The 21682-nt window shown below is 42.7% G+C and overlaps 1 protein-coding gene across 2 annotated transcripts; it reads right to left on the reverse strand.

Moving 5' to 3' along the window:
* Window positions 1–67: 67 nt before the first annotated feature.
* LOC137905261 (BAR/IMD domain-containing adapter protein 2-like 1) lies at window positions 68–21446 on the reverse strand. Of its 2 annotated transcripts, none has more exons than XM_068749475.1 (14): window positions 21214–21446; window positions 18989–19064; window positions 18726–18812; window positions 13389–13450; window positions 11892–11963; window positions 10651–10785; window positions 7325–7477; window positions 7000–7155; window positions 6076–6190; window positions 5624–5834; window positions 3688–3750; window positions 2751–2964; window positions 290–336; window positions 68–206 (listed from the first exon to the last, which is right to left on the reverse strand). In XM_068749475.1, the coding sequence occupies exons 1-14, from the start codon at window positions 21262–21264 to the stop codon at window positions 134–136; spliced, it is 1515 nt and encodes a 504-aa protein (XP_068605576.1). In that variant the 5' UTR covers window positions 21265–21446; the 3' UTR covers window positions 68–133. The 2 variants fall into 2 exon arrangements, with proteins under 2 accessions (XP_068605576.1, XP_068605575.1); XM_068749474.1 differs by having other exon boundaries at window positions 5624–5876.
* Between the last annotated feature and the right edge of the window lie 236 nt (window positions 21447–21682).

A 21682-nucleotide genomic window follows, 5' to 3' on the forward strand; every position in this document is an offset into this window, starting at 1 on the left:
AAAATAAACGAGCTCCTAAATAGATCCATAGAGTTTGCGGCAGTAAAGGATCCAGATTAGTAGAAACGTCTGCCTATCCTGGGACACGTGACACAGAAGGGGTTGAAAAAGGTTTTTTGGAAATGTGGACGAATTAGATGGCCGGTGCAGAGCGGTCATTGGTGACAGTTGGACGCAGTCGGACTGTGGCAAATGGGTTCCCTCCCCTGTGGGCAAAAACGGCCAGAAATGAGTGACGACCGCTGAATGAAAGGTTAGAATGTATCGTTCATGATCCTGGGTGACTTACGCGAGGTAAGCAGGCGTAGCTCTGGAGATGCCGTTCGGTTGGGCCGACTGTAGGGTGAAGAAGACATTCGTTATTACTTAGTGGATGCATAACGCAACCACAGCCACTACGGTAGTTTCTATTCCATGCGCCTTATAGTGCGGAAAATACGGTAGCCTGCTGGATGGAGGGAGACACGCCGGAGGTAAAGATACCGCCATCATCCCCACAGCTTTATATCCATCTGATGTTCAGGAATGACAAGCGACTGTGGCCCCGAGGACGGAAAAGATCAATTAAACTGTTCTCATTCCATTTAGTGCGGCTCACTGAGTGAATACAGAAAACCTCTGTAGTATCTCTGTTTCAGGGAAATGAAAATATACTTGAGCCTTTACTTTCAAATGTAAAGTGCTTTTGAAATAAAATGTATTATTATGGTGTTGTCCAAGGGACTGCTCAGGGAGATTGTGTGTTTGCTCAGACACATGAACAATTAGAGGGAGCATTGCCTGTAACCATGGAGAGCCAACTCCTCCAAAGGGTGGAGGAGGAGCTCACTGGTCATCCTCCGGACAGTGATGGTGGTTATTTCTGTAACGGAATACAGTACGTTCTGTAGGCCTGTGTTCTTAAAACTCACACGCACACACACACCTGCTTTACGTTGCACACCCTGACTAATGAATGTGTGATAGAAGATGTGGGAAACGGCGTGTGGAATCTGAATCATCTGGAAATTCAAGTCTGTTCAGCAATCAGGTGTGCATAAAGTTTCCTCAGGTACGCGTGACATGGGCAACAAGGACGAAGGAGGATTCTGTTCAAGAACAGTTACAGATACGACACAATAAATGGGCGCCAAGTGGATTCACATTGATTTAAGCCTGACAGGTAAAGAATGTAGTCCTTACAACGGACCCTCCACCAGACTGAGAAACTAAAACATGACCCTCATTACTGCAAAACATTTCAATCAAACATACGCACTTCCAGTTAACAGGCAAAACAAAAGTGACTAAAGCTGCACAAATAGACAAGGACAAACATTATACACCTTTTGGCACAGAAACAAGTCGTGGTCGACACAAAATGGTACTGAAGCGTGACTGACTCATAGTGACGTCAGAAACAGCTGCTGTTTTTTTTTTATATTGATCTTCCCTGCAGCCAGTGGGTGTTCTTTCATCAACATGCAGTACTATGCAGATTCCACTAGAGGTCAGAAGTGCACAGAGTGACCGAAGGGTTGAGCACTGTTTCTATCTGCACTTGATTTTTACATCCACGCCCCTCCTGCAAACGTTTGGATTAAAAGAACAACACAGCAAGAATAATTCCGGATAAAGGCCCTTTTCCTTTTCCTCCCCTTTTTGGAGAGAGAGAGGGGGGGGGGGGGGGGGTGTAACCCATGCAGGAAACTAAAAGAATGAGGAAAGAGCAACAGAGATGAAAAAATGTGAGTAATTAAAGATAAATGCAACTGGATCAAAGCCGACAGTGTGTGACGGCACACATGGATCCAATAAATCCAACAGCCACACACACATACACTCTAATGTGTGTGTGTTTGCGCAGATCGAGGAGGGGTATAGATCATACCACAGTTACATTCATCCAGCATGACAAAAGGGCAAAGGTTTCTGCAAAGGAAAGCTGCAAATTAGGCCGATGCTTTGCATGAAATGCAAAAGGGGAGAACATTAGTAGGGAGGCAGCACAACTGATAACGATAGAAAAACAAAAATGGTGTTGAGACCTGCGAGGATGAAGAGCCTGCCTACTACTGAAAGACCGCTTCATCCATCATTACAAGAGGTGAGGCTGCACTTCTCTTCATCCAGGACAGACTGTTCTCGTCTCCATCCCAGTGTTTCAGCCTCATAGTGGAGAAAAGACTCCTGGAGACTCATTATCAGCACACGAGGGATTATTGTAACAGCTGGGCCCCGTCTCTCTTCTCCTACAAACAAGTCCTTTCGCTTTTTAAGAGCTGACAGTAGCCTTTCAAACACACCTTTAACCTTTATATTTCCTCTAAAAAGCAAGACTTTCTGGTGTTTACTGCACAGAAACCCACCATTAAAGGTTCCCCACTCACTTATCCTGTTAAGGGTCATTTGGGCCTGTAAAGAAAGAGCCCGGGGCGAGAGGCAGCGAATGCCCCGCACTGGGACGACAACAAAAACAGACGTCTAGTCTTTACACAAGCACCTTCTCAAAGGGCCTTTTGCAGTTGGCACAATCTAAAACTACGGCAAATTTAAACAGGTTTGCATTCCAAATATGAAAGAAAATTAGCCACACACACACACACACATACACTCTAATCTGGAGTCAAGATAAGGCCCAGGGTCCAGTAGAGGCGCAGCAGGTATCAGGTGGACACAGCCTTACATTACCAGGGCTGTCAACATGAAGCAGAAAGGTCTGGCAGAGGACCGGACGGTCGCTCAGAACTATAACCCAACAGCTGACTCACCGTGCCGTGATCCGATGAGGAGAAGGAGGGCGTGGGGGAGTGCTGGTAGTTGTTGTTTGTGGGGACGCTGTTGGTTCTGTTGTTCTTCATGGCATTGTGCTGAGGGACATCGCGATAGTCTGCCGGGGGGAGCACCATAGTCGCCTCGTCCGTCTCAGAGTCCTGATGGTGGAGGTTGACCACACTTCTGCTGCGGTACGGAGCAATGGACACGCTGCAGACGGGCGAAGGAATTAGTGTCGGATCACTCACAGGAGTAGATTAAGTAATCTTAATGTTGTTAGGCTAACGTGGATTATGTTGACTTTAAGGGAATAGAAAAAGCCTGCATGTGGTTCATGAAGGATTGTCATGAGAACAGAACTAAGATGCCCCGTCGCCGTTGATAGTTTAAACATTCTGTTCCTCTGACTGGGAGCAGCTGGCTAGCAGCCGCTCTGTGGGAGGTGTACTACATTAAGATCAAATAAATTAATCCAACGGGGATTATTCGCTTTGAAGAGGAGGCTGTGTGTAAACTCTCCGACCCTTCCCTTCTCACTTTGTCATCAGAAGTAAAACCAGCATCGGTACACAACGTCCTGTTTCCTGATATTTCGTACGAACAGTCTAATTTCAAAATTGTTTAACCTGCACAGATTTAATATTTGCATGAGCGCAACAATTCTTGAATGTCTGTCCATGTCCAGGGTCTATGAAAATATTTAAAAAGGAGGTTTCATACGGCTGACCGAAAAGACTGAAAGAAGAATCCTGCACAAAAGGAATCAAAGGTTGAGGAATGGCAGAATCCCCTTTGGACTAGAAAGGTTATCACTCTGACAGGAGTAACTAGAGGAAACGCTGCCAACAATACAGCCGGCTGGAACATGAAACCTGTGTGTGTGTGTATGTGTGTGTGTGTGTGGGGTCTGGGTGTATCACGGAGTCCTCTTACCTATTATTATTCACGAGCGGCTCAGAGAGTGCACGGCAGTACGATGATGGGAACCAGCCCCTCCTGCAGCACGTGGACAAAGAGAAATGATTATATCTGTGTGTCTGACTGTGTGTGTCGGCCCAGAGTCTGAAAGCTTCTCTAAAGGATGAGCTCAGAGCTCGGCTGCTCTGGTCTGAACTCCAGGGCGTCCTCCCTCTCTGAACCGGAGGAGACACGATTACTATTGGTGAGATATCAGAGATATTAAAAGAGTCTTCTTGTCACCTACATGGATGATATATTCGATTGTATATTTTAAGATTCGCAAAGGGTACCATTTAATAATCACCCTTTTCCTATACAGTGGAACCTCGGTTCTCGAACGGCTCGGTTCTCGAACGACTCGGTTCTCAAACAACTAGGTTTTCAAAACTAAATAATTGAGTTTAAAATGCCTCGGAAGTCGAACAGATTTTCAGAATTTGAACACATGAGTGGAGCCGAGGCGAAGCCGAAGACACGCGAACGGAGGCGGAGTCTAGGTTCAGAACCGTGTAGGTTCCGTTTGAGTCGACCTGCTATAGCTTTGTTCTCTTTAGCTCTTAGGTCATGGATCCAAAGAAAGGCAGCAGTGATACTACTGGAAAGGAAAAGAGGAAAGTAGTGAGAATTGAAGAAGGAAATAATCGGCAGCTATGAAAATGGCATCCGTGTCTGAGATTATGAACAATGCCACGATAACACAGTCAACATCTCCCGTCGACATGAACCAATATTTGCTCATTTGGAGAATAGGTGTTTCCTCCATATACCGACGGCTCCTTCTGGAACAAACACCTCAAATACATTTAGAATAGCTTGTAGTTGTTGAGGACAGGTTTTCCACTGACAGCTGGTGCTCATGTCAAAATGATACTGCTGACCACAGAACAGATTTATAGCAATTTAACTTTAATAAATCCTTGTACAAGGATTATTCGCCAGAACAGACCATGTTCAAAAAAGCAAAGCCCTACCAAGCTTTTTTTGGGGGGGGTGGAAATAGGAAAGTACAGAAAGTGACCATGAGCATCGTATGCATGGCAACATGAAAGCACAGCGTCTGTGGTGTTTAATACAGATGGATGTTTGCTCTCACAGTGACTTAAATGCATCTCAGTCTTATTGACATTCATTTCACAATCCAATAATAGTGTGTGTGTGGGTATCTGAATCGGTCCTGTATCGACAGGCGTGTTGCTGGGATACATTATCAGAGCTGATGTAAGACAAAGGGAGAAACCCAGAAAGAGGTCCGATGCGTCAAAGCCAGAACTCCCACAGGAGGCCAAGTCCATCTTTTCAGATGCTGAAAACTACTTTTGAAGTAACAAGTTTGTCCAACATGCAGCCCTGTGGCAGCAAGACCAACATTTTACTTTACTTCATTTTGCTTTTAAAGCCTTACTTTGGGAGGCAATTCAGGCATTCCTGACATTGATCGACTTTTAATAATGAATTTTCCTGGTAATTTCCCTCGACAGCGGCAAAGATAAAACTGATGAATGACAGAAATTCAATGCCTGTTTAAAATCAGACATGAGAGACCCGACCTCTGTTGGTGCCCGTCTCTCTCTCTCTCTCTCTCTCTCTCACACACACACACACACACACACACACACACACACACACACACACACACACACACATCGGTGAGCGTTCCAGATGGGTTGGAGCTGCGTGGATGTGTTTACATGGTCAGCATAACAATCAAACAAGCAACCATCTGCTCAGCGGTGACAATGGAAGATGACAGCATGTTTCAAAGAACTGATACTAAGGACATCATGAGGGGAGTGGTTTGTATTAAATTCACACTTCAGCTCTCTACACATTGTATCCTACGTATACATCATGCGGCCTGTACGCATTCCTTTTCACATAATTCTAGTCACATTTCTGTGATTCGACTTACTTTCCATTCTTCTCCAGTTCGCCGTACATCCACCCGTCTCTCTCATCGGGGATGAGCAGAACGATGAAGTCTCCCTCGTCAAAGCTGAGCAGCGTGCTGTTATTGCCGGTGGCGTGGGGGAAGATGGTGCGGACGCGTGGCTTCTTCACTATACTATTGAGGCCAGTGGCGACAGACACGGACCTGGGAAGGCCGTTGTCCTCGCTGTGGTCTGGGTGGTGCCGGGTTGGAGGCAAGGATGAAGAGTCAAACTCTACGACAGTAACAAGCACTGAGAATCTGCAGCCAGACTAGAGGCCGGGTCATGATGGTCATATGATCATTGTGGCATGCTGAAATTTTCAATTTTGCAAAGTATGCTTGAACCAAACTGCAGAGCAATCCACCCCAAGAGTTAAAAATAAATATAAAATGAAAATATTTTAACAGCACAGGCGGCGGCAGCTCCCTACCGGGGTTTCTGTTGGTTGTGGTGGTTACACTGGAAATGTAGTTCTCCTGGGTGAACATGTTAGCTAGAGGACTGGTCTGAGCCTTCAGCGGGGGGGCTGGGGGAGCAGACATGTTCTGCCACAAGAACACGGTTGTTAGCATGATGGCAGTTTTATAGTTGTTCCTATTTGCTCTGGTGCACACAGGATATTAAACTGAATCAGCAACACAATGCCCCAGCGTTGATATTAATAGTCACCCTGTCAAGAGAAACCGAGCACAGCGGGATGGAGGAAATTACAATGGAGATGTACAGTTGTTGTTGTTTTTTTTCATTCGTCCTGACCTACTGTTCTTTTAATCCTGTACTTAAAAGGCTTTTAAAGACAGACCAATGTACGACAATAAACATAAAGGGGACACATTAATGTGAATATTAAGCCACAAAAGGCTTAAATAGTATAAACTACACGGAACATCTGTCTTTCTTGGCATCAATGCAGATGGTCCTCACTTTCCAACATGCTCATTTAACGTTACGACGGGCTTTCCGGAATTTAAAAGTATATGTTTAGCAACAAGGAATTGCTGTTAGGATGAGCGGAATGCACTGGCATCGGAGTTATGAGTGTGTACGTACGTACAGTATAAATGGCCTATACATATGCAAATATATATATATTTTTTCATTAATCCATTTATTTTCATGTCCTCTTTACCCGCCTTCCGGGTCACATGCATTGCTGGAGCCTATCCCAGCATTTCTATGGGCGAGAGGCGGGATATAAACCTTAAGCGTCGCCAGCGCATTGCGGGGGGAAAAGTTGTCAATCAACGGGGGTTTCGTTTAGCGACGGGGTCTTTGGAACAGAACGCCGTCGTTGAGCGAGGACCACCTGTATGCAAACCTATAAGGGGAGAGCTCTTTGTCCTTCCACACGTACCACACTGTGCCGTGACGGGGAGGGCGAGGGCAGAGGTGTGATTGGGATGGGGATGCGCAGGTCCTCGATCATAGACAACACAGTGTCGGGCATGTCGGTGGCATCGTTGCACTGGTCCTGCCAGCTGGTGATCTTTGCCGTCAGAATGTCTCTGGCCTGTCCAGCGGGTTTGGAAACAAAGAGATATAAAAGGAAAACACGAGTAAAGAGCAGAAACAAAGACTTTCCCCACAATGCTTCGGGAGTCCTGCGACAGCGGCTCTGGCTTGAACGGCTTCGACTGGTTTTTGAATAGAACTGAAATTGCTGAATGTTTGCTTCGTACCTTCTCATGGAAGGAAGCGGTCTGGTAGGAAAACATGCAGTGTTTGTCCACCAGGAAACAGAAACGCCTCCTTTCTTCCAACAAAGCCTCCTTACAACCGTCAGCGATAAACAACTGCATGTCCATCTGACGGCTCGTCAATGTTTCCAGACACTGACGACACACAAACAACACAAGCGATATCATAGAAATGTAAAGATATGTGAATCGATTGATTTCTTTTCAGTCATAGTTTTATAAACCACCTTCTCAAATGGATCATTAGGTCTTATCTTACCGGCCACATGGTTTCCAGCATCGTCCTTTCACTGCAAAGCTATACACAAACCCAGTGAGAGCAAACAAACCCAAAGGAGCGGCGCCCTTACCTGATTATCCTAATCTCTCTAGTGCAGAGGAAAGGTGTCATTAGACTAGAGTTTACTGCATTGGAAGGTTTGGTTGTGTTGTGTTGTGTTGTGTATTCAGTGAAAAGACAGAGCAACAGGAGGCGGAGGGATGAGGCAGAGCGGCCACAGAGGAGTTCTCTTATCTACACGGACAGCCGGGCGCTAGAGAAGCTACTGGAATGATTTCAAACGGATCTGTCTGAAGACGGATTTGATCCTCAGCTTTGATTGTTTTCATCATCTTTGCTTGTTTTACTTTATTTTTATGCAACAAAAGAAGGTTCAAACAGAGTTACTATGGTAAATAGATGATATCAAGTTGTTCATGAATTATTAATTCAGTGTCGGTGCAGGATTATTACCAGAACCCTAGAGTTGTGTTAATATTACCTGCATATACTTATGTGGATTCATATTTCCATTCTATTTGTGTATAGATAACCCCCCCCCCCCCCCACAGACACTATTTGATAGAGAACAATCCAACCATGTAAAAAACAACGCACAAACCCTCTCTGTTCAACAACATGGTGCGACACATGAGGATGTAAAAATACAGGTTCGTGAATTCTGTAATTTCCATTTTCATTACTGAACCAAAATATTCATGTAACTGATCCTTTGGGTGCATCAAGAGGAAACAGGAATTCAGACAGGATTGCAATTGTCCTGAATAAGTGCAGTATTGATGTCAGAGAACCTGGGAAGTTCATCCATCAAGGTAGCCGTATCTTTGATGTCTATATTTAAATATGCATAGACACTCTTTATTTTTCAGTTCAGGTCTAACAGTGACCAGCATAAACCAACAGACTGTGTAAACCTTTTTTGTGCATTTAGCTAAGCAACCCACAGCAAAGCTGATGTCATCCTTATTCAAATAGCACTGCCAGCCTGCCTGCCCTCACGCATCTCTCGTCTGTAATGCCAGGAAGTCCTCAAATGAACCCTTCTCTTCTCGTTACTGCCCAGATGAAGACCCTACTGCTACAAGCCCTAGATTGTACTTCATTCACCAACAGGTGGACAAGACCTGGAAAAGATAGATCAGAAACATCACCCATTTTGATCTTTGACTTTTAAAAAACATGTCAAAAAGAGACCCAATATGAATGCATCCATTGTGACCATTGAAAAAGAGGTTTGTGAAGATGCCCGATGTGGATGACCTGTGTGAATGTGATGCCTGTCCCTGCAGTGGTTCAACTAGTAGAGGGTTAACGTGACCCATCATGACCTTTGACCAAGAAATAGTAGTACCAGATAGACAGACGGCGGAAGGGATGAAAATGCCCCTCCAGCAGGATTTGTCGAGGGGCAAAAAAAAAGATGGAGTTCACCCCTGCTTTGAATAGCATTCATTTGTAAATCTGCATCGATGTATTCCTAATCAATGTGCATAGTTTATAGACGGCGCTGTCTGATTCTTAGCCAGTGCCCACGGATTGGCAATGCCTGCACAAGCATGAATACACACGAGAGGCTAATTTAGACGCAGCAGCACATGCTTTACGCTGCGTTTGCTGCTGTAGAACCATAAATACGGAAACAGCTCGTTTCACTGCGGTTAGATACATCCCATCACTTTCCCACACCCAAGTCGGTGTTCATTACAAGAGCATGTCAGCTCCACAACTTCAGCTGATATACAGTGAGTGGAGATTAAATACGAGGCGAGTTAGGTATCTATTCATTTTTCCTGTTTACATTACATTCTGTAAAATGTGCGCGGCACATTTAGGATCTTACTATTATCTACAAGCAATCGATTTTACTATTCTCGTTATCGACATTTGAACTGCTCTCTCCTGTTAATGATCATTACATTTTATCCTTTACAAGTGCTGTAAACTGCTTTATCTTCCTGACATTTAATAATAATCACAACGGATACACAGGTAGGCATGATAAAGTAGTTGTGTGGATGCTATAAATAGTCATAGCCATGTGTAATGGTTGTCTGCACCTTCTACGTTCCTGTTTTTTTCTTTGACAGGTGGAACAATCGGTGGCTCGAGTATTCCAATGCAAACACATATTAAAGAGCCTCTAATCCATCCATTACAAATCTGACTAAAATGATGCATATCTCTGTATCTGTGTGTACAATTAGCTGTAGTCCTGAATCTGCATTGCATTTTACACTTCACACCAGACCTCCACAGACAAACTCAACCCTTCCTTAAAGGAAAAATCACACTTCCCCCTGCTGTATCTCAGTCTTTGCTTATCCTGTTTACGAAGATCGAAGCTTGTGCAAACATTTTGTTGTCAAGTATTTCAATCAATCAGAGCTCTTCCTTTAAAAAAAGAATCCCGTCTTTGCTCTGTTACGCTTCATTTGTTGCTGTGAAGGATCCTCGCTGTCTGGTGAATCATCTGCTGCGAACTCCTTCATGACTGCCTGACTGCTGGTCCGTTTCTGTGTCTGCCAGGTGAATCAGATACCTGGCCTTAGGTCAAAGGTCACAACAGCAAGCAAACACACTGAGTCATAGCTAAGTGTGAAGCAGAGGAAGGAGAGAGGGAAGAGAAAAGGTGTAAGGGGTTAGAATGAGGAAACAAATGAAAGAAAGAGAAGAGGATAGTAAAGGAGAAAAGGAAAAACTGTAGAAATGTATGAAATGATGTTAAGTTTACTAAAGTTTAAAATGACAATGAAATAATAAAACTATAAATGAGAATGTATTTCTGTGGTTGTCCAGATATTTGTTCATGATCTGATTATTGACATAGCTGTGAAGAAACTATGTCGGTGAGCATGCAGGTATAAAACAGTCACCATCAAACAGAGCAGACATGCCACATGTTGTCCCTGACTACTTTCACACAGCCTCTGATGCTACTCAGGTGACAATGTTTGTGAATTAATGTGAGTCTGTGCACATAGGAACACGGTGCATGTGTGACAGGTAAAGGTGTGCATTTCCATCTCACCTCACTCTCCCTGTTCTCATACTTGTTGGCATTCTTTCCTTGGCTCTTCCTCCTCAGCTTTTTCAGGTCTGATTGGGATCTCTCCAGAGAGTCCTGCTTCATTTTGTGCTCCACCTGGTACCTCTTAAACGTGGCCTAGAGCAGAGGACATTTAGTGGCATCAACAATTATTTTTTGTTTCAGCAATATACTTATTTGATAAAGTGTTTACATAGTATTTCATTGGAAAATAATCAAATTATTAACGTAGTTCCGGATTCTTTATAAGGTTTTATTTCCAGTCCATATTTGCATCTGTGACACATTTAAGAGCTCAAAGCATGAAAACTAAAACTTGTTTCCACTTTAAATTGTTGTTTTTCTTCTGTGTTAGGTTTCAGGAATAGCTCCCACGAAGTTGTAAATGTGTGGAATGTTACCAGGAACAGATTATTACATTTTGGTGATGATCCACAAAAGATCCTGGATTATGGATCAGTGTGAAATGTTCGGTAGCATTGCAGTCAAGGGAGCTTCAAAATTTGTTGATTAGGTACTCTCGGTTGATTATTGACCGATGTTTATGGAATTTGACACAGGGTGGGGGCCTCGATGTCACCACCGAATTTCATCCGGATCGGATCCAGAATGGAGTCAGTAAAAAATAGTTGCGGATTCAAAAATCTGTTACAAATACACATAAACTCCGATTCACTTTTACTATTCATAGTTGGTGTATAAAGATACCAAAAACAATTTAGAACCTTTTGATGATGATCCAGATCACCATGTGGACGGTGTAAATCTAATTAGGAGGGGAACGAGCTGCTTGGCGGAGGTCTGCCCTCTCTGAGTGCTTTTCTAGTTTCAAAGTGTGTTGATCTGAAATGTCTGCTCAGACGCTTAACATCACTTTATGTCCCACCTGAGCATGTTGGGGCATCTGCAGAGACTGAAGATTCCCCATTCAAGTTATATTAGTTGTATTTTTTTGTTGTTGGAGTGTGGGATTGTTTCAACAGATCAGTATTTGTGTAGTGAATTTGAAGTTCCCAGCGAGTAACAGTTGGCAAAGTGGGACTATATGCCAAAGACATTGTGTGTTTATCTACTAGACTGGAAGCAACACCTCAGATCTGCTACAATTATAACAGCTTGAAAGCACAGCTTGCTACTTTCATGATATGTTGCAGTGTACTCTAGAGGGACGGATGATAACATCAGAATGAGTGTGTGCACACGTGTGGGGAGGAGCTACTCACTGTCATGTATTTGACATCCATGTCAGTCTTTCTTTCCAGCTCAGCTATTATCTCCCTGTGGAATTTCTTCAACTTCAAAAGGAGAAGGAAGGACCAGAGAGAAGTGGGAGGAAGCGAAAACAAATGATTAGAAACTGGACGAGAGGAGGCGAAGTGAATGTTTGTCAGTTTTGATGTCTCTGGCAAACAGGGAAATACTCTAAGTCTAAAAGAGAGGAATGGAAAACAAACATTTAGAGTTATCTGTGCATGACATGCGGGGGGTGAGAGCCGAGTCCGAGGTTACGCTTATGAATGAGTCAGAGACAAAGCGTAGGAATGCCCACAGACTTTACTGCCTTCCATCCAGCTGCCTCTCATTATTATTATCAGCGTGTCCAAATGTTGCCATCACCACAGCTTTGTTGAGCAGCAGCAGTAAAGGCGCCTAAATGTGCTCGCCTGTTGATTCTAAAGTCCCCGCTACTAATCACACATGGAGGATCCTGCACTAAACGCGTCTTAATTGAAGGCTTTCCTCTTTCATTTTTCGCTGACCTGAAATGAAGCTGTGATTCATCATGCTGAAGGCCATTAAAAAAAATCAACCCACTTGCTGATGCTGTGAGCAACAAATTCTCAGAAGACCACTCTGATACTTTCAGCCCTCAAAGATCAAAATGAATGTTTTCAAACACTGTTGTTAATTATGTTCCCAAGCAGCAAGCTCAATTTAAGGGAAAACTCATGCGGGTAATATTCACAGCTCTAATAGCTAATCTAATCTAATAGCTCTGGGAGAGGGCTCGATTAGCATCACAAATATCACCAAATATTGCGTTGTATTGTTGAGGTTATTCCTGAGCCAAGAATCACTTTTTAATTGTTTTAAGTGAAGCGCTTGCAGCGCTCACACAACATGCGAGACTTCTCGATTATTACCACAAAAGAATCCACTCTGGAGTTTCATTTTGAATCATTTATATCGTGTGGTGTGTGTCAAACGAAATATATAATGAAGCAATAATAATAATACAAACATGTAAACTAATAATGATAAAAACAACCATTATCTGTTGCCTTACAATTGTGCAATCCTAAATTGAATGGTATTTTCCCAGGGCACGTCAAGACCTGCCTTCTGTTCTCAACATGGATATGATCCGGCAGGTGCACCTACATCCCAAACCGGTTGTTTCTCTTCCCACACAATCGCTTTGTATTTTACGTAGTCATGTTGCTGTTGTAGTGGAACTAGGTGAGCGAGAGAGAGACATTTTTTATCAATGGCAGGAGGGGGGAGAGAGAAAGTTAACTGGCTGATTGTTTTAACCACTACTGTCTACCTTCTTTTTGAATTGAGGTGTTTACTTATGCTTGTCTGGAATTATACTGAGCAATAGGATCAGGGAAGAATGGAGACAATCTAATTGCAGAATAATTAGGTATAGCATGCATTTTCAGGAATCACTTTCTGGGCATGGGTTAAAAAAAGAAAAAAGACAATCTAGAGCTCACATGATCTTCCAACTCGACGTGAACTTTCCTATGCACTTCTGAGATTTCCATCAGCACCGCTCCTGTCACACAAAGAGAACAAGAGAGACAAAAAGAAAACGCACATGTTAACGTCAGAAGAAAAAAGAGCAGCTGAATGATCGGTCTGGTTGTGCTTGCTTGTTCTTTCCATGTGCAATACTGTAGTATAGTAAGACAACAGCATATAAACACTTTATTAAATGTAAAGGGTCAAATTATGTCCATCTTTCGCAACTTTAAAAAAACCATTCAATGGCAACAGGTTCAATTTATGTTACAAAGCATTGCTTCCAGTGAGATGAAAGCAAAATGAAAACATGTGCCAGGACCAGAAAAACTGGACCACCTGCTGCTCGGCTAATCAAAAAGCGCTCAACTGGCAGGTAGTCCCAAACCAGTCTGTCTCTGCATGTTGTTCACAAAGGTAATCAAATTAGGTTCCTTAGTGCAGTGCCTGCTGGGGAAAAAACAAGTTTGAAATGGTCTGATTGCTTCACCCGCGGCTGGAGCTGCCCCGAGAAAAAGTAAACCAATTAAATCACGGCACGGTGGCATAGTGGTTAGCGCTGCCGCCTCGCAGCAAGTACGCACGGCACCGGGTTGGAATCCTATCTGTGCGGACTTTGCATGTTCTCCCCGTGCCCGCGTTTCCTCCCGCCTCCAAAAACACGCAATTTGGGTGAATTGATTATACTCTAAATTGTCCGTAGTGTGAGCGTGAATGGTTGTCTGTCTCTGCGTGGCCCCCGTGATGCGCTTGTGATCCATTTGGGGTGTACCCCGCCTCTCGTCCATAGCAAGCTGCGATAGGCTCCACCAACTCCTGGGACCGGAAAAGAGGATGAGAATGGATGGATTGATCTTCTTGTAGATGAGATAATACGCAGACACGGGAAGAACAAGAAAACACTCTTCAGCAGCCAACAAGTACAGCTGTTCCACGCATGGCTGATTATAGTGACTTGGGGGGAGAGATTTTTCTCCAAACACATGGACGAGCAAGGTCATCATCAAGGGTGGGCTTTGGCTTTGAGATCAGTCAACATTTCAGTCATCCAATGGCTGTTGAGTTTTGCATTTGGTGTAGATTTATACTTCAGGTTGGCGGTTCGATCCCCGGCTCAGGCACATGTGTACACTGTCGTTGTGTCCTTAGGCAAGACACTTCGCCCACATTGCCCGGGCGCATGCGCACGCTGCGACCAGCAGCAGAGTGTAACTGCTGTAAACCAAATCTACCTTCGGGTACAAATAAAGTCACCTTGACCACCTTGACCTTCAGCAGAAACATTTTGTAAAGATGAAAAAACAGAACAACTTGGCTTGTGCCTTGACAGTCGTGTTTGCATTCCTTTGCTGAGCGTCCTCCCTTTTGCTCGCTCCTGAATTTGCTATCTGCTCTTTCGTTGACCTTTCACACGTCAAAGGTTTAGAGTGCCAGGAACATTAAAAAAATAAAGTCAAAATTGAGATGTTACTCTGGTATAAATGAAAAAAAAGAAGCAATAAACAAATAACTTTTCTTGAAAGTGTTCGCACATCTAAAAACCTTCCATCTGAAATGTCTGAAGGAAGTTCAACGGGTTGTTTTCTGATGAATCACTGATTAAAAACATTCACCAGTATGTGAGGAGCCATTCCTAACTCGTCTTTCTGCGTCTCGACTGGTTCACCTCGTCTTGGATCAAGGCCGGTCCTTTCACGTAACATCAATCAACCAACCAACTTGAAAATCATCCTCATAAATATGTCCTAGAATGGGGACTGTGTGTAATAAAACCCAGTCTACTACTTGAAGTCTAAGACATCAGTGCAAGGAATGATGGGATAGAAGAAAACCCACCCAAAATACAACGCCTGATAACACTGATCTTTAAGCCCCCTTATCTTACAATGATGACCTTAAAAGTGTCAACAGGTGCGGCTTGGAGTCAAGTTCCTGATGTACTTGTAGGTTGTGAGTCATCCATGTCTCAATAGTTGAATGATGAAATCAACGCAAGCACGTATTGTTACTCTTACACCGACAACCATTGCTGGCAGCAACTGCCTTTCTCCGGCAGTTCAACGTCATGCGTTTTGTTGTTGTCACGGTCGATACAAAATGTTGCCAGGCAACTTTGATTGAGCAAGGTGAAAGGACAAAAGTGTGTCATGATGCGAATATCACAAGAAGCAATTCAACGCCATGAGCTAACAAAACCAAACCGAGATAAACCCACACAATTCAGAGCGGCTGCCTGCAGTGCTGTTTACCCAGGATGTAAATGATTCTGGAGTCATGGCTGGACAGGCTTTGCTTTCTGGAGCTGCTTTACTTCCTTAATTATATTTTCCAGTCGGGTGCTCGGAGTTGAAGCATGCCTTGTTCCCACTGCAGGTGGTTTGCGCTGTTTGAAAGATACCACCCCCTTGCATCACACTTAACTTGCCTCTTCTCAGGAGTAAATCTCGCCAGCATGTAATGTCCTGATGCATAAATAAATAACGCGACTGGTCTTTCTTCATATCCTGCCATAAGAAGGTCATACTCATCTACATACGTATGTAGATGCCGCATGCAGAGCCTCGTTATTTCCAATGTATTTTATGAACAATGGCCATTTGATTGCGACGGAGATAAAGTCAAATTGTAGAGTGCATGGCGCTGCCAATTGAGTTTACAAATCCGTGACCCTCTCTACTCTGTGTCTGATTGTAACGCCATCATATGAAATATCTAGAACCTCATCTCAAAAGGAAAAAAACAGAATGTATTGTACAAAAAAAATAAAAATAAAAAGAGCTTCTTATTCTGAACTGACTTAAACATTCGGTTGGTAGCAGGCAAAGCAGTCCACAGTCCCTCCACTGCATTTGACTGTGGGCAAAAATAATCCTGGTGACGACGATGGCCACCTGACACACCATGCAATCATGTCAGGATTATATTAAGTGGGCCTGATGCCATTTCAGCAGGACAGGATATCAAACAAATGCTGTGTACTTTTGGTGTGTGGGTCTATAATTCATCATTAAAGCCCTAGCTTTAATCAGCTGGAAAAGTTAAGAGCATAGCGTAAACCGCACCAACATGCACCAGCCAGTTTCAGTAAAACTCGCCTTTACTTTAAACAGGATGACTTCACATCGCTCTCCTTCAGACATTAAAACTTGTTCCCGGACTGACCAAAGAACAAAACAAGTCAATTGCCTGAGAGCTTCAATGACTTGACTGTTGACGTTTGAAATCTGGTTAAGATGAAGATGACAGAGGCAAACAGAACTAAAGGAAGAATGGGGGGAGGATGGGGTTCACCTGTGTTTGAATGCCTTTTTGAGAGTATCCGGTTTCTGGTTGGCTATGTGACACTAAAGATTAGGTTTCAGACTGGGCAGCTTCTCTACGTTCAGAAAAAGCACAGACTTTGTCATTCTTTATAAAGGGAAGAAACTCTGCTAACTCATTGTTCAAGCGCACTTAATGCTGCGTTTTATGCACCAGCGGTCAGACATCCTGGCTGGCTATAGGCCTGTGCAGCGCAGACTCATTTTAAAATGCATTTGGCTCATTAGATTAGATGAGTGACTGTAGAGAACAGTTAATCATTCCCTGCTCTACACAATCCCCATAATGATTTAGACTGAACTAATATGTTATAAGACCACAGCGCGTCTTTCTCTCTTGTTCCTACAGGGATCAGTGGGTGCTGGAGCATATCATATCCACAGGACAGGAAGTAGGACTTAACCAGGACATCATGACATCCCTAACAACAAAATACCATGAGTTACTAATGGAGTGTCTCTGTCATCCTTTGGACTTATGTTTTCATCAGTGAGAAGTTGAATTTTTCTGTCTTTAATTTGAAGATTAAAACATGTTGTAGAAAAGCGTCTGTTTTAAATTAGGCGGCTGCTCATTTATTTTGCATTTCTGCCCACTGATATTATGGAAGCTTATTCATTCCTCTATGCGGTTTACTAGACACTGGCCTAGAGCAAGAACCAATAACGTTACAGGAACCATATCGTTTTGTTTTTTTTAAAACATCTTTGAAATGACTTTCATGAGACGCACTCCCATCATTGATTAACTACGCCAAGCGGTTCGGACATGAGCCGGTAATCCAGGAGGGAGGAAAGCTCAACAATGTAGATGACGCTCAAAGATAGAGAAGAAGGTCAAAGTGTGGCAAGAAAAATCGAGCACTCACAAACATTACAATAGTGATATAACAGGACATAACCCCTCACAGACCCCAAGCTGTCCCCCTCTTCATTAATATACTGGGGGCCTACTAACAAGCTATGCCCCTTGACACACGTGCAGAGGTGAAGTTTTCTACAGACGTCCTGTACATGGATTTGGCGTCCCGGCTGTAACCACGTTGTCTTGAACGTCAGTGCGGTGCTATTTAGAAATGCTGATCACATCCTGGAGACTTGAACCATGTTAGACGATGAGTCAGAGAGCACAAGACTGGCATCTTACCAGCTTTCTAAAAACCATAGACATAGACTCGGCCCAAATTAAAAGCAACTCCTGCAGCAGAACCGATTTCCTGGATGTCAATATTCTCAGTCAAACACCCAAAGTCTGCAAGAAACGACTGTTCCCAACATGTTGAACAGATGGATCAGACTTGGATTCATAGTTATACTTTGGTGCACAATAAAAGTAACTCACCATTACAATCCATTTTAGCCAACACGAATCCAATCGGAACAGCCACAGCTGACCGCTCCTTTTTAAAATGTATCCGTAAATAACTTGATACCAGTAACCCCCCCCGAGACAATTCCCATTATGCTGCTGAATTTAATTAGTGGTTTTGTTGTAATCATCAGGGGAGCGGAGAGACATTCAGTATATCCAAGTGTGCCACAAGTGACAGCGAGTTAGGAAGCCAGACATCTTTGGACCACAAAAGAGCTAGTGGGAAATGTAGCCCAGGGAGGCGTCTAGAAACCAGTGAGAAGCAAACAGTCCTTATTTCAGGCCTTGTGTAGTTCTAATCTTACAAAACAGACATTAGTGCATTATCACAGGCATCATGCCGGCATTGATCAGTGTATAACTGTCACATTTCATTGGCTTAATGGTACTAAACAATAACATGGCAGTGCAACCATTTGTTTTTTTATTCTTGCTGACAAAGTTTAATTTAATGAGGAACATTTGCTAAAAGATGAGCAGCAATAGCGTTTACTGAAGAGCCATGCTGTGACTACAGTGTTAGCTTTCATAGTTTACATATGATTTAAATTTAAGTCTGCATATCTCACCCAGTTTATACCAATTCCGTCAGAGAACAGGTCAAAAATCAAACTTACCTAATTCTCTGGAAACCGGCGACAGTGCAGCGCTCTCCCCAATTTTTGACATTGCATCAAAATACAACTTTGATGCCATGGTCATTGCTAGGAAAATGATAAAATGATTATCAACATTTGTCAGAATAGAATGAGAGAAATACAGGCCTGTTTAATGTCACTAAGAAAATGCAAATAGAAAAAAAAAATCACGTCACTTACAAACTTTTTTTGACAGACTTGTAAGTTAATGTGAATGTTTATCCCTACAGTAGAATACTCACCAGCCACTGACTTCTCATAGTTTTTGCCCAGGTTGACTAGATTCCGCAGTCCTGGGTTGAACTGTTCCATCACACTCTGGGTGAATAAAGACATAAAACAAAATTAGAAATGATTTCTTTCAATTTCCAATGCGACAAGTTTGAAACAACATGATTGGACTGATTATTTAGTTCATTCTTAAAGGGAAACTTAGATCTAAGTTTTATGCAGTGCAACGTTGCACAGATCTTAGCATTTAAACAAATTGTGTTAAATTTTGTATGCACAATTTATTTATTTTCCCTTAATTACTGCTGAAGAAACAGGCAGAGTGTTGTCCAGCTGGCTGACAACACATGCCAATAAGGCGAGGAAGCGTTCCATACAAATGGTCATATTAACCTTGGTTGAATAGTTATTACAGCTGAACAATGACCTTTAAGCATCTGGACGTCGTACAAGCAAAATGGAAAATGTTGAGGAATGCAAAAAGTAAAGAGTGCATGATAATAAATGGACAACAGAATGAGAACAAGCAGACACAATGTGAGGCCCACTCTTTTATTAATGTCAGAATAGATCTACCATCCAAAATCAGATTTATTTCCTGCACCTATGGCATTGCTAAGTTATTTTTTGCGGTGACTACGAGGGGACAAGGTCTTAGAATTAGTTCACACCCAAGCCCAGAATGCAGTAAATAACAGAACACAAGGGGTAATGTACAAAAATGGAATGTACAAGGTACCAAAAATACAGTTGTATATTTCAGAAAACATGAAATCATCCATATTGAGAAACACTTTGGAAAACAAATACATCATTAGCTCGACCTTATCTGTGGCTCTTTTGCAACATGCAATATTCTGTGATCCTTGGGCTACTAATGCTTATAGCCGCAAGCCAACGATGATTGCTCTTGAGGAGCAAGCCGTGTAGTCTTACTACACAATGCACACAGTCAGCTAAATTATTAAACCAGGAGTCTTCTCTTCCTGCACTGTCACACCAAGAACCTGCAGAGGCCGTGAGACATTGATTATACAAGAAGACTCGCTGTGTGCTTTCCCCTCTGCTGTCTTTTGACATACGGTACTCACTTCTGCAGCATGTGGACCGGACTGAACACTTATGAAACTCTTGTGACAGGCTCATAAGACTCTTTAACAGGTCCTGATATGTGTGCAATAATTGTAATTCATGTCTTTCACATTTGTATGTTGTCTGCTATCGCTCGCTCTCTCTGTGGGCTTTGGTCACTTTCATTTATGTATAATATAACTGGCTTGATTTATCTTTTTAACCTCTAAACCCTGGATGAAGTGACTAATGATGTATTTTTCCTGCCGTGACGTGGTTGAAGGAATGTCAACCCATTCCTATACCTCAAACACCCAATCCAGTCAACATTGGGCAAAATAATTACATTTTGTAAAGTGCCCTAACATGCATGGTAGTAGGAGTTGAAAAATTATTTGTACCTCTGCTAAGAGTGTTTTCATCCATGTTTGCTTGTTTGTTGGTTTGTCAGCAGGATTATGCCTCAGCTCCTGATTGGATTTGAGTAATCTGTGGAGTAATTTATTTTTATTTTATTTGTATTGATAAATGTCGATGATTTACGTATTAAGGACTTTCAACGGAAACAAGACCGCAAGGGCTTTTTTGAAATGCTCCTCTTAGACAGGATGTTTGACTGTACGTGTACTGTAATACATGCTACTGTTGGCTGTACTTGTATTCTAACATTCTATCTAATAAATATATTCATCATCATCATAGGATGGTTCTTGTGCTAGAACAAACCCCATTCAACTGTGCAAATCCAGGGGTGCAGATCAGGATTAAAGGGGCAGATCTTTTTTTTTTTTTTTTACTTCCTCTTACATTGTATGATACGCTTTTCTTAATTACACAAAAACTTCTAAGATGATTTCCACAAGATTTGGAGGGGGGTGAGGTATGGATCAGGCAAAATAAACTGTGTCCTTTACGTTGGTATTGAAATATCCATAACGGAGCAGTGAAGAGTTAAATAGACAAGAAAAATGAAAAGGCAGGGAAGGAAATCAACTAAAAGGTGGGAAAGTGGAGGATAGATGGATGAAAAAGTACACAATGTCATCCTCCATGTCAAAAAACAACTCTCATGTCTCACTTAAATTAGTACTCACACAGAGTACGGAGGGGTTTTTTTTTTTCCATGCCGCCATCGCACCTGTTGTCTATTATCACCAGTACCCACCTTGTAAGTACTTTCAGTTAGCTTGGACACCTCCTCTGTGCTCCTCGACATGTTGGCCGACGACAGAACCCTCGCAACGATCAATAAAGAAAAACAAAACAAAACAAAAAAACACACAAAAAAACCCTAATACTAATAAAAAGGTTCAAGAGGGGACAACTAACCAGAACCTACGGACACATGAAATTACTCATAGCCAGCAGGAGACCCAAGACGCACCAAAAAAAGAAGGGATAAATATATAGAGGAAGAAGAGGAGCACACTGCTGCGAGTCTGAGCGCTAAAGCTGAGCTGTCAAACTTGTTGTAGGTGGTTGGTTGTTGGAGAGGAGGCGGGACTCCTGTCAAGAACTCACAAAGAACATCATTTTCCGGTCAGATATTTTCAAACTAAAAGTACTTTCGGCTTGGTTACGTTAATCGCCACACTGTGTTGTAATTTTTTTTTAAAGAGTGCAAAACCCACAAA

The sequence above is a fragment of the Brachionichthys hirsutus genome, chromosome 16, assembly GCF_040956055.1.
Source record: "Brachionichthys hirsutus isolate HB-005 chromosome 16, CSIRO-AGI_Bhir_v1, whole genome shotgun sequence".
NCBI classification, from domain to species: domain Eukaryota; kingdom Metazoa; phylum Chordata; class Actinopteri; order Lophiiformes; family Brachionichthyidae; genus Brachionichthys; species Brachionichthys hirsutus.